Source organism: Penicillium argentinense (assembly GCF_028826775.1).
Source record: "Penicillium argentinense strain IBT 30761 chromosome Unknown utg000003l_segment0_segment0, whole genome shotgun sequence".
In the NCBI taxonomy this organism is placed as follows: domain Eukaryota; kingdom Fungi; phylum Ascomycota; class Eurotiomycetes; order Eurotiales; family Aspergillaceae; genus Penicillium; species Penicillium argentinense.
Window position 1 is genome coordinate 292426 of NW_026622662.1, and position 13021 is coordinate 305446.

The window sequence follows — 13021 nt, forward strand, 5'->3', positions numbered from 1 at the left end:
TCCTCTGTATGGCCATTGCCCTCTCATCTATGATTGTGAGACCGTTTACGTTCAACAAGGGGGAGTTATGACCCCAGATTGCAAGGCCAAGAAGTTCCACGGCTGGTTCCATCTGCCCTCACTCAAGTCTCTCGAGATATGGCCAAGTGATCTTACGGGACCTGGGAAGTGGTAAGGAAAAATGAATTTGGCCCAGCTGGCTAATCTTGGAAGGCTAGTATCGGTAGAGGCTTTCATCAATGGACATGATCTCAAAGATCATCTTCCCCTGCTTTCGCCTCTCAAATTCCTGCACGTCGGTCTCACCAAGCCTCTGCATTGGGTACCGGCGATGATTTGCATCATCTACGTGATAGTAGAGGGAATGCTCTTTTGGAAGGGCTATTGAGCGCGAACACTACACTATAGCACCTTTCCATTGGAGCCGAGCTCCGGCCACCGTCTTTCTCTGATCAATGGGAACCAACGGTCTCCGCGAATTTCGGCAACTCTTGCTTCCTTTTCCGCGGGTTTCTGAAACACGTCAGGATTTGGGTAATGCCGACGACACGGCGCTCCAGAAGCTGTGTGCACAGGAAGAGATGAGGACTCATATCTATTCAGCGGTGAAAAATGTCGTTAGCTTCAATGCCGATGATGCGGCGACGATCAGATATCTCCAAGACGCGGATCGTCGGGATGATGTATTTATTATCTTTCTCGCATGACGATGCGCTATTAGATATTGTTGATTTCTTCCCCGCCGGTGCGAATGGTAACATGCAAATGGGGTGGGTTGAGAAAAGCAAATTTGTCTTCCGTGATTTCATTGAATCTGATACTCCGGTTAATTCATTAGAAACACAAGGTGGGAAACAAAAAGAGGCATAATATCCTGCGCTGCGTGGAGCTTACGGATCAGATGATTCATCTTTCACGATGTACCATATGAATTAAAAATAGATTGTACCATAAAGTCACAGATTCGACACTCCATAGACAAAGAAGCCACTCACCACCCCAAAATCCCCGCACCATTTCGAAGTTCAAGGTTCCCCTCTTCAAGCTTCTTACAGAAGCGCCCGACATCGGTTTCCATGCTGCGAACATGGAGATGCTCTTTCAAACCCTAACCACATGATACAAGTAAATAACACGTTCTGTACATACCAGTAATAATACCAATTCCTTTTTATAGATTGTAACACAGATACTAAGGCCTAAAATTAGAAGCCTGGAGTTTCTGGAGGGTTCTAAACAAACGTAACAAACACTGCAAACAAAGCAACATCTGAACTTGCAAAGTGTCAACTTCTCCCTTCTGCATCTTGCTGTGGCTTTACTGCAGCGCTTGATGCTTCCTGGGGGTCCATCTGGGGTCGAGGTGATAGGCAAGTCTCAACAGCAAGGTTTACTTTCGGGATCTCCACCATTGCTTATCATCATGCTGCGGCTTCAAATCTTATTGGATACCAGAGATGACTGGCTAACGTCTTACAACATTGCTCAGGTCACACCACTCCGCAGATATCCACGATGACCAATAATCTTTTTGATGACGATGCCTATCAAACCCAGATGGTCGACCGCTGGGACGGAAATTCAGATTATGCCCCCACACCTGGTAATTTCGCTCGCACGCCCGCCACCGTGTACTCTCTTAGCCCTGCCCCTGAGTGTGCCACGGACCAACTGCAGCCTGATTATCTTGACTTTCTCCCGTTGGCTGAATGGGAAGAAGGTGGCGAATATGACGAGCTGCCACCGAGATATGTCTCGTACACAATTGCCTGGAGGCTTATACTCAACCGCAAAACGGTAGGCAAAGTAACTGAGGAAGACCTGGTTATAGCTCCTGGCGATTACTGGGGAAAGAGTTTACAAACAAACGTTGAAAACATGCTGCAAACAAAAAAGAAGCGTCACCAGCGAGTTCGATCAGAAGGCACGGCTATTACAGTCAAAGTGAACGAACGGTCGCAAGCAAAACTGGAAAAGTTTTGTAGTTCTACTAACATAAACTGGACCCCAGTGGAGAAGCAACTACGTAAATGGAGCAATCTACTTCGTATGGGCAAGAAGCTCACGATCGAGATCGCCTTCACTTATAGGGAGGATGATGATGGCCATTCCATGCCTCCGCCAAGAAAATCCGAAAAGAGAGGACGTGTATCTGCAACTAGCAGAATGTTAGCTGAACGTGAGGCGAACATTGTGGCGGAGGAAGAGGTCACTGGACAACCTTCGACCTGGGAACGCGTATACGAGCTCATGCGATGTAATGTCCGCTCGTGTCCGCACAAGTCTGATTGGTGCTGGGAGTGTTGTAATTCAGAGGAAGATTGCTTGTATTCCTTCTGGACAGAAAACTTGAGGGTTTATATACACATGCGACCTCCAGATTGATTTCCAATCAACGCTGGTAATTCCGTGAGGTTAGGAATTGATTCCGTTACGATACGACATATCACAACAGGGAGGACCCGAAGGACAAGAAACACTACAAACTCAGGACCCCGCATCTAGAACGGCTTATCGACTATGTCGATGAGGGTGGCATCCTAGATGGTCATGACGATATTCCCGGTGATATTCGTCGAGACCTAATCCTGGAAAGCCAGACAGGAAGAAGTTCGAAAAAAGTTGATGTGCCAACAACGGGAGTACCATATCCTCCAACAATAGTCAATGTTTTACCAGCACAAAACGGGAGTGCGCCCGTGATTACTTCATCTCTACCCAGGCCCTTATCTGAGGAGCGGCTGATGATTGCCGGGCCTCGTGAAACAGCTGTGAGAGAATACTGCAAATGGCCGGAGTCACGTGCCACTGAGGAGGCGTATAAAGCTGATTTCCGCAACATTTGCCAGGTGATTTTGGAGAATCATCTAGATCTTGAACTGATCCTCGAGGATCCAGACTCTGGCTTCTTCGTTCAGCGCGAGATTCGAATTGGGACTGCTCGTCGCTTCCTACGTGACATAAACGCATGGGCCACTGCGAAGAATTCAAACGGATCACTTGACCAGACCGCTGAACTATCTCCCAGCGGTGCCCAATTGACTTGACGGCTATGTTTTCTTTGTCCTGCCCCGGGTGTGGCTGGTTCCCATGAGATTCACTGACGTTTTCATGTTTCTGCGAGGCGAAGGCATTATTTTGCACATTAACTTTGAGCTTGTTACAGTTTGTTCTCAGATTATTGGCTTTTTAGATTATTTCTCTCTTAGGTTATTGGGTCAGTAGAGTGATGTTCGAATTCAGTTATACCTCCAAAGAGTCATTGTACAGTGGCGTCTCATTAGTATTTGCACCCCAGTACATCCCGCCCCTGACCGCTCTTTTGTACCGCCTGCCTATTACTATCATACGCGCGGTAGTGCGCGCTGCGCGCAGCGTGCAGTAACATACCAATTATCAAGCTTATCACCCTTTTCCACTATCCTTTTTGCTTATATCTGCTAGGATATACTGCTTCCTAGTATGCCACGCGGCCCTGAGCTCCCTCCCTACGTCCGGGAGCGAATATGCGAGCTGAAACGATCCGCAAAATGGGGTGCTAAACGTATCCAGAAACACTTTTGAAGTTCTACCGGCAGAAAAAAGTGGGCCTCGGGCCTGCCGAAGTACTGGGGTGCAAATACTTATGAGATGTGACTGTATACACTGTATTACCGTTTGCTTCCAAACGGAGTCAATACCGCAACTGAAAGCCTTCTTCTATCACGTGATGAAGCCTAACTGCGATTAGACACGTTTCCGAGAATCAACCGTTATTATGGAAGGCGGTCGGGGACAGGCGACAATTCGATTTTCAAGACCATCAATTTTTCCACTTATACTAGCTAGCCCTTTCCATTTTCCATTGCCGCCGACATATATGAAATATGCTCAGAGACAATATAGTTCGTCCCGAAACTGGTGCCACCACTTCTACTCTTTCACCGTTTTTCGGACTTCGATTACTAACCTTAGCTAGTCCCCATTGGGAATTTTACCGTGTATCCTCGGCATGCTGGCCTGTATTGTTTCTTACACACCTTACATACTGCTATGGTGGGATTGTTTTTCGCTTGTACTTTATTACATCCATCACCTATTTCACACCACCTCAAAAGAGATAAACCGAAAATGTTTGCCTATTGGGTTTCCGAAAGTTGACTGATATTTTACACCATATTGCCATGGCCCCACTCTACTGGAGGCAGACAAGCACAGCTCGCTGATCATGACATGACGATCGACTACCGAACCCGAACCCGAATCGAAGGCTCCAATGAAACCCGCTAATCACTTTTGGGGACGCAAAGCAGGCATACCAATTTTTTATCAACAGTTACGTATCCATGACGGTGCAGCATGATTCAAGATTTTGGGATGCATCTGCGATAGTCCAGGCAGAAAGGTTTACCATGCGAGCGGACAGGGCTCAACTCGCTTTGATTTGAATTCCTGTGTTCATGAAAGAGTGAAGTGGGAACTTCGGGCCTCGTGCCTCGATTTGGAATTCCTTTAATACGAGTACGCAGTGGGTCAAGTTGGAAGCATTCAATCCGGGTGTTAATTGGACAGTCCCAGCCTCCTACATCAGTCACTTGCCAGGCAACAAAGAGACATTCTGGAATATTTAAATTCGTTTGCGACGGGCTGGTGCGAAAAAATTCCAGATATCTTCCTGCGTGTGAAAGGAATACTCTACGAAAATGGCTGGCCCGAACCACACCATATCCCCCGTCGAAAGCTCAGATCTTGCCTTTCTATCGAAATTCATACACTCCGCAAAGCTTTCTCTAAGCATCAATCGTCTTCTGTATCAGCCGTGGCCCAATGATCCTGTCCAGGAAAAGCAGTACACAGGAGCTGTCGAAGGTGCATTTGCGGACTCCTCGATGGAATGTTTCAAGGCGACTGATGGTGACTCAAATGCGATCATCGGCTACATTGTCCTGGCGAGGAAGACGGCAACCAAAGGAGACTCAATGGCCCCTGCCCAGTCCGCAGACAATGGGCACAATGTCCCGGAGGGAATGAACCCTGGTGTCCTTGCAGAAGTATCTGCGGCGAACATAGCCATAAGCAAGGCAACGGAAAATATTGACCGTTATGGTAGGGCTTCCATGCAGCGGGTTTGAATGGTGTCTTTGCTAATACCAGAAATTGTGTCTAGAATTGGTCTACTTGTGCGTCGAGCCATCATACCAACGACAAGGTGTAGGCTCCAGCTTACTCCAGCTTGGATTTGACCGAGCTAGAGCAGAGGCCATTCCACTTGCTACCGCTGCGGAGGCACCTGCATATGGCTTTTTCGATAAACTTGGGTTCAAAGAAACAAGGCACGTAGATATTGATCTACGAAAATACGCACCAGAAAATAGCGGATTTGGGATCTTCCGGCTTACTGGTATTATTTGGAAGCCATGAATTTGGTATCAACCAACAGAGAAACGGCCCATGGTGTTATATCAGCAATGATAGTACAACAAGATGACTTGGATGGAGATAACCTGTCGATACGAGGTGGTACAGTATTTTACCACTAGATATTGGACGATTCAGCGGCCACCCAATTCTCCATATTTTTGGTATGACAAACCGGATCAACTCGGATACTCATGTACAAACTTTAGCCCCTGAAGCCTAGAGACACTTCAACAGTAGTCTCTAAGATAGTTCTTCAATCAATCAATCATATTTATTGGTTCCCTCAGTATTATTCCATGTCAACTCTGAGAGAGGTAAAATACTGTGGATTCTCCACTGCTCTTGGTTATTCAGCATCCACCCACATTGCAATAGTAATTGTATGGTAATTCGGGTCATTCTCGGAAGAACTGTGATGTAATACGCAGTTTATAGCCCCTGGATCATTTTCAACAGATCGGAATACACAGACACACTCTCGTTAATCCATCTCATGCATCAATTGGCCGTCCCTCGATACTAGATGATACACGTATCCGACATCCTGACACAATGCACTTACACAAACAGAGATCCAATGAGTACGATAATGCGAGAAACAAAGACATTGCCGATGACGTCGATCGAACAATCGAGTCTCAAGATACCAACAAGTTTCTCTTCAGCCAGGCTACCTCCTCAATTCGGTAGCCCTGTCCCGTCAGGTCATTTTCGTCCATGATTTTCTCAATAGCCTCCGAGTTACCATTTTTCAGGTCGAAATCCTCGGTCGGAGTACGGTGCACGACTACTCCAAACCGCAGTTTCATCAGCTTCGTGTTGTTTCTCAATTCGTTTAGCCATTTAGTGTTTTTGCGGGCCACATCGGCTGATGTTTGATCCTTAAATCGGATAACATAACCTGACTTAGTGGTTCCGATCCCAGCCACCTGGGCGTCTTGCGTTGGTGGGGCGTTCAATAGCGCCGTGCGGATATGGGTGTTAGCCGCGTCCGTAGGGGGATAACGGCCGAAGGTGTTTCCGTCGCTGCTTTCATTGTCACTTGGGTCCACGGAGGGTCGCTGGGTGCTGGTTCGGATGCAGTTCCGGTCTTTATCGGTACGTTGGTGGATTGGGTGGGGGGAACCACTATTGCCGCTGGCCGCTACTGCCGCCCAAAGTTCGAGACCGAGGGGCTACAGACGTGGCCTCGTTTTGCGTTCTCAACGCTTTGATTTCCTCGTGGAGCTTTTAATTCTGTTCGTGGAGAAGATTCTGATCGTGTTTGACTTCCTGTAACTCGGCTTTGGCCGATTCGATGAGTGTGGTGTGATGATGGATGATGTCTTTCAGCACGTCGATCAGCTTCCACACCTCCCGGGTGGTGACCCGGCCCATGCCCTCTTCGAGAATCTGGCGAGGTCACTCTCCTCTGCCACTTCCCATGTCCAAGTGACAGTCTAGTGTTACTCGGTACCAGACATTGCAAATAGTGACTTAAATTAGCTTGCTTACCTGGAGGCTACTCATGAACCTGCTTATCGCTCTACTCAGCCTGTCAGCCACAGCTCTCTTTACTATACGCTCTGTGACACCCCTTCGTAGAAGCTAACTCACAATGATGTTACTAGACTCCGCAGTGGCATCTTCTGCCTTGGGGGGATGACTTATACTCCTTTCAACAATGATGATACTTACCGAACTGAACAGCCTGATCTCTGGGAACGGACTCCCTCATATGCCCCCACTACCGGTTACTTTGACCGCCAATAGACGCCATCAGTAACCTGCCCTTCATCCTATGCCGAGGACATAGTGAATATTTACTCTCCTTGTACCAATATCCGTCTGACTAACTGAGTTTTCATCCAGCGGTTGTATGTGAAAATATGAGTGCATGGGATGAACAATCTCCAGACTGTATTCACTACCAGATCGAGTGGAGGGTTAAATTGAACAATCGAGTTGTAGTGAAGGATACGGAACAACACATGACTCTGCTACCCAGCTCTTATTGGGAATAGATCAAGGAGAACGCCGGGAGAATTCTATGACAGAAGATAGCTCGCAGCCGGCGGGTCAGACTAAATGATACTGCCCTAGTATTATTTGTAAATGAACTTACCTAAGGAGATCTTACTAAATGCATATGCATGACCTGATTAGGGAGTAAGAACCTGACATTGCGCAAGATTTTCCGATTGGTGATAAGTATCATAGAATTCGGCCATTAATCCATCGCAGGAAATATATCCGTACCTGAAATAATTAATTGTGACCCTCCCACATAGGACCTAGTGTCAAATCTAGTGTTGAGTTTCAGCAGTCTTCAATGCCGCTGAGGCTCCGATGGCTATCTTGCCATCCCCCCTGAGACGCACTAAGCCTTATATGGTAACGCGGACAATTGGGAAGCGTGTAAAGCACGCTTCCATTCAGGGGTTACTTAAGACATCTTCAATCTTCAATATCACTCAATTGCTGGCATGCACACATCGCTCCTCCTAGATCCTATCCTTCATCTCGACATTTAGCACGTACGACGTCCCATTTTGGAAGAGCAAATCACGAATGAAAAAGTCTCTGATTGACTACGTCTAGGATTACCCAACAATTTAAGGGTAGAAACTAACTAATAATCGACGAGTACAAAACGGAAAAGCACGGTGAGGCTTAAGAGCTTTGTATGTGACCCATAGGAATTCCAATCCTTGATACCTAGTTATGTAGCATCCCATCCACCTTCCTCCTTCCTACTTAGCCCAAACATCATCTTGCACTAACAAGCAACCAGGCCACGGATTCGCGACAGAGTATTTAGCACTATTGTGAGGCGTCGATTAATTCCATTCTTTATTAGAGAAGTTAAGGGAATACTTACACTGCACCAGCCGGGGAGAGTAGTAGTAGGTAACTGCGAAGAATTTCAGTCAGCAACTCCCGTGCAATGGTCACGGTAATTTTTGGTGACTATCACTTACGGAGCAGCAGCCGCGCTATAGGCAAAATCACGAAGTTAGCACTAATGATACTCATAAGCATCTGTGACTCAGCTACTTACATTGTAACAGTCATCCCACATGATACAGAGACCTTGGGTATTCAAGTTGTCTAAGGCAGACTGCTGACCCTCCGTAAGCTGAGCCATGTCAACCTTCTCAGTAGAAGCCTGAGCGGCCATGGTAGCTCCAAGGAGGGAGGCAACGATCACGAAAATACGGGTCTGCATTTTGGCACAGAATGAAAATCAGACGAATGGGTGAGGAAAGACGAGTTTTTAAAATGGCGAGATTTAACGAAAAGGCTTTGGTTCACGAATATCAAACACTGAGTGGGAGATTTATCGTTCTATTTGTGGCTGGATTGTAGCCTTTGTAATTAGTTTATTATGAAGCAGGCAGAAATTCTAGAGGTTGAACCAAATTCCTCACCATACCACAAGATGCCACAAGATGCCAATCATAATCGAGTTACTATTGTGCTTCAGGCCATGATTTTCCTTGGCGACATAAATTTTACATTCCGTACTACGTGCCGTCCTCGGAGCGTGGAAGGTTGCAGCGTACCTCTCACAGGGAATGCCACGAAGCAATATTTCTTGGTAAAATACGTTTCTACCGTCTATTCGCGGTTATGGATTTGAAAAATGAGCTGCATAAGGAATCTCCCGACGCTACATTGTTTTAGAAATTTTACAAAGTGAGCAAAGTGTCATAGAGACATCTTCTTAGAAAAGATCAGAAACAACCCTATTACATTCTTCCTTATCTCGAAGCCCAACAACCTTTATTTCGTCCACTTTGGGGACGGTTACAGTAGCAGCAACCCTACAGTCCAAATAGAGAAATAACTCAGCCCCTTCATGGTCGCATTTGCAGTCCAATCCGGTGTGTATTTGTGGTGAGAAGTGATGGCGAGATTCTCCGGGGGGTGCTGAATTGTCAAGCAGTTAAATACCTGATACGATCAGCGAGCGATATTAGCACATCTGGTCTATTTCCCACAGTGCTGGAAAAGCTGCTCAATATAATCTCAAAGATGAACGCATCAGTTGAGTCTTGAATACTCGAGACAAAACAATGCCATCTTGGGGATATGCAGGCAGTATCTGATATCATTGATCACTATGGAATTTGGACACTTGAACAAGTGCGGTACCGAGTGGGGACCAACCCGTTCGCCTAAAGCCTGTCCTTTTATCACATCCAGATGCATCCACATAAACAAGGTGGTAAGACTGGAACTCTAAGATAAAATAAAGGTATTCATCACGGTCTAGGTTGCACTCTCGGGTCTTGACCCGGGCAGTCTTTTTTGACCAGCCTTTGGAAGCAAGGGCGCGACTGATTCTCGATTTCGTTGCTTGAAGTGCGAATTTGTCACACAGAAAATCGCCATCTCGTCGAGGTACAAGGTGGGTTTTTCGGGCAGATGATCGCACAAAGCCTCGAGCATGACTAGAGTGATGCTATGGGGGCGTCCACCTTTATTAGGCGGTGCTTTAACGCTGCCAAACATCCGTATATTGGAAGAGATTTTCAGGATGCTACTCCTGTTGCAGCCCGAGACTGGCCATCTGCGATAGATAGTTCTCCACTGTGCGTAATTAGATGTCCCGGCATTGGGCAAATCAATGATTCCAAAGGATATCTGTCCAGCGGCTCAGACGTACAGTACATTCCGAAACTGGCGCGACCACCTCCACTCTTCGAATGACTTTTTGGCACGCTGCAAAGATGCACTAGACTACATAGGGAATTCTTCCGGAGGGCCCCTGTAAGTTGCTGTGTATTTCTTCGTCCGTAAATTATTCAGTTGTTTCAAACATATATTCGCTAGTCAATTCTATACAACTGGCACCTCCATACCCCTCCTCTGAAACAGCCTTCCTCGGGAGGCACACTGAACAAGCAATCACAAGTGGTCCAACCAAAAATGGCTCCAAACCTAGCTGCTTCCACGCATGAGCTAATCTACGATATGATCCACAGTGGCGAACTATCTATAACTGAGATGGCACGGGCAGCTGGCTGCCACAGGAGTTCCATCCTGAGGATTTCCTCTAACATACGGATGGTAGGCAGCGTAGGAGTGGAAGACCGAGACACGACCGCGACCATCCTCTGGACAGCAGGTCAGCGTTACAGGCAATCCAGAATGAGAAAAGGAAGTCAGGGCGACGGATTGTTCACGCAATCCACCAAGCCACTACCGAGGTCCAAGCCGCAGATATTGCCCTGCGCCTTCTGTGGGTGCCGGGGTATTGTGACGACCCCGGCAATGACGCCGCGGATCGAACAGCGAAGGAAGCCGCCAAACCGGGTAAATCGCACCCATTCCGGCCGCTGCTGACGAGGGAAAGGGCGTTTATACGTAGCACTATCATCGCTCAGTGGGAGCAGGAGTGGAGATGGTCATTGTCCGAGGTCGATTGCGTACGCTGCATACCCGGCCGAACGACCTTTCTCCTTATAGACAGGGCCGCTGAAAAGAGATAATTTGATTTCATCACTCCCAGGCAATAGCAAAGGAAACAGGGAAATACCAGACATCGGTGCTTTCTGTAGAACGTCCAGGTATCATTGGACTGCGCCAACCGCGCATATGTCATACTCATACCTCGAAAATCTCACAAAAATTCATTCTTACTTCTTATATCCATTGCCACTGCTCCCACTTGCACGCTAACGTCATGTTGGTGCTCCCCAAGCGTTCATCTGCCGCTCATGTTGACAACCCTTTCTTTTCGGCGTGAACTCTGCAACCGGATCCACCGCCATGGCTTTTTCTTTTCTCCTTGCTCCCGGTAGACATCGGGAAACTAGTACTTCCATCCTTCAGGGAATCGAATATGGAAAGGCTCGGGGCTTGGGGTAATTTATAGAGAGGAACTAGGTGTAGTGCTTCGATTCGTATCCGTAGTACTGCCCGAAGTATTTCCATCCAATTAGACGCGGACTTGCTTGCCATCGTCGATGACACCCGTATTTGTTTCTTCCTCCGAGCCTTTTCCTGCTTGTTTCGCCGACAGCCCGCTGTCTCGGAGAGTCCGTTCTCCATGGCCGGCGGGCAGGCGTCTCTAACTCAAGGCAGTCAGGATTCTCGCCTCGGATGACGGATTCTGGTTGATCTGCGTTGTCTCTTAAAGTGGCCGGCTCGGGGTAGGCTGGGAGTCCATTGGGGGCCCTGGGAGCTGGTTTAGTTCAGCCTAGTCATTATTTCACTAGGACCAGCGTGTCCTACCTCTCTGGCTTGACCTCCGTCTAGGTTCCGAGTGCGTGAGTGGCCTACTCACAGCGTGAGTCTGAACCGCTTCTTGATGGGCACTTCACACTCCCTGTCTCCTTGCCCAGCTAGCAAAGGTATGTCTTTGAGCTCCAGACGACTGGGGTATTGAAGGCTCCAACTGTGGACGCGATATGCTGAATAGGATTGAAAGGGGATTATCTTGTGCTTTCTGCTCTGTAATCCGGAAGAAGAGCACAGGAAAAAAAGGGGCGTGTTTAATAATCGATTCCTGGGGGAACCGCATCCAGCGGCTCGATTCAAGCAGGTGATTCGCCGCCGATGTTTGCTTGGAGTCGTTGTTGATTTGCACTTCAGACCCCTGCACAGCGGGCATCTTACATAGAGGCAATAACTCGAAACAGAAAGGTGTGAGAAATGTGCATCCGGTTCACAGGTCAGAGAGGGATGTAAGGTTGGGTGGAAGGATCGCCTTGCGGCGAATCTCGAGAGTCGGCGGGTCACCTGGTTAAGCTCGGCGCCCTTGCAAGTGACGCCTGCTGCTGCAAGGCCGAGGATGCGATTGAGCTAGCCTGTTAAGTAGGAGGTATCTGGAGAACCTTTGTCGTGAGGCTCGGAGTAAGAGCATTGTAGATCTGGGGTTTGGAGGATTCGAAGCTCAATTGATAAAGGGTCTGTACAACCTCCAACATTCAACATACACATCGACATCAACACAACGAGTAGCCAACCACCCATCCATCTCATTTAACCCCATCCCAAACCTTCTATACCCTATTTACCCCGAACTAACCGGCGGAATAATAGCAACCTCGCTCCCCACCTCAATAACCCTCTCCCCCTCTGCATCTCCACCCTTTTCTTCAGCGGGAGTTACATCAACATACTCACCATCAAGACTAACCCCACAACTCCCAAGGACCTTTTCCTCAATCCCCGGATACCGACTCTCGAGTTCAGAGAATAAAAGTGACAGCTTCAGTGGCGCCGGGAGCGTCTCTGTGTTTTTGCCCGTATAGCTGCTTGCGGAGGCGAAGTAGTGGATTGTGAATGTTTGGGTGGCCATTTTTTGATTATGACCGCTTTCTCCGGTAGATGATTATCGAAGAAATTTGTGAAGAGTGTGGTTTTTGTGAGTTGGAGGTGTCTGATGTGGGAGATGTGTTGATGAGGAAGTTGGGTGAGGTGAGGATATCAGCGGGGAGCTCCGCGGGTGGACTTGCCTTATCGGCTTATCGCGGCGTCGAATTTAGGCCCGACAACAATATTTCCAGGTGTCAACGTTACCTACAAGCAAGTACTAGTAATAGAATACGATCTAGAGTTAAAAAGCCAATCAGATATCTATTAATATTAGATCTACCAATCTAATCAAACAGCCCCTAGGCAGCTGGTA

General features: G+C 47.6%; 5 protein-coding genes across 5 annotated transcripts; 3 read left to right on the forward strand and 2 right to left on the reverse strand.

Moving 5' to 3' along the window:
* Positions 1 to 1515: 1515 nt before the first annotated feature.
* On the forward strand, positions 1516 to 3047 carry N7532_002283 (uncharacterized protein; the record flags this gene model as incomplete). Its single annotated transcript, XM_056614777.1, has 2 exons — positions 1516 to 2238; positions 2532 to 3047. The coding sequence occupies 2 exons, from the start codon at positions 1516 to 1518 to the stop codon at positions 3045 to 3047; spliced, it is 1239 nt and encodes a 412-aa protein (XP_056477749.1).
* A 1635-nt stretch (positions 3048 to 4682) lies between these two features.
* Positions 4683 to 5400, forward strand: N7532_002284 (GNAT family N-acetyltransferase; the record flags this gene model as incomplete). Its single annotated transcript, XM_056614778.1, has 2 exons — positions 4683 to 5085; positions 5147 to 5400. 2 exons carry the CDS (start codon positions 4683 to 4685, stop codon positions 5398 to 5400), a joined length of 657 nt encoding a protein of 218 aa, XP_056477750.1.
* Positions 5401 to 7041: 1641 nt separating this feature from the next.
* On the forward strand, positions 7042 to 7403 carry N7532_002285 (uncharacterized protein; the record flags this gene model as incomplete). The annotated part of the gene is made up of 2 exons (XM_056614779.1): positions 7042 to 7132; positions 7252 to 7403. 2 exons carry the CDS (start codon positions 7042 to 7044, stop codon positions 7401 to 7403), a joined length of 243 nt encoding a protein of 80 aa, XP_056477751.1.
* A 793-nt stretch (positions 7404 to 8196) lies between these two features.
* N7532_002286 (uncharacterized protein) lies at positions 8197 to 8608 on the reverse strand (the record flags this gene model as incomplete). Its single annotated transcript, XM_056614780.1, has 4 exons — positions 8197 to 8202; positions 8261 to 8293; positions 8361 to 8375; positions 8441 to 8608. The coding sequence occupies 4 exons, from the start codon at positions 8606 to 8608 to the stop codon at positions 8197 to 8199; spliced, it is 222 nt and encodes a 73-aa protein (XP_056477752.1).
* Positions 8609 to 12403: 3795 nt separating this feature from the next.
* N7532_002287 (MoaD/ThiS family protein) lies at positions 12404 to 12691 on the reverse strand (the record flags this gene model as incomplete). Its single annotated transcript, XM_056614781.1, has 1 exon — positions 12404 to 12691. One exon carries the CDS (start codon positions 12689 to 12691, stop codon positions 12404 to 12406), a length of 288 nt encoding a protein of 95 aa, XP_056477753.1.
* Positions 12692 to 13021: the final 330 nt, after the last annotated feature.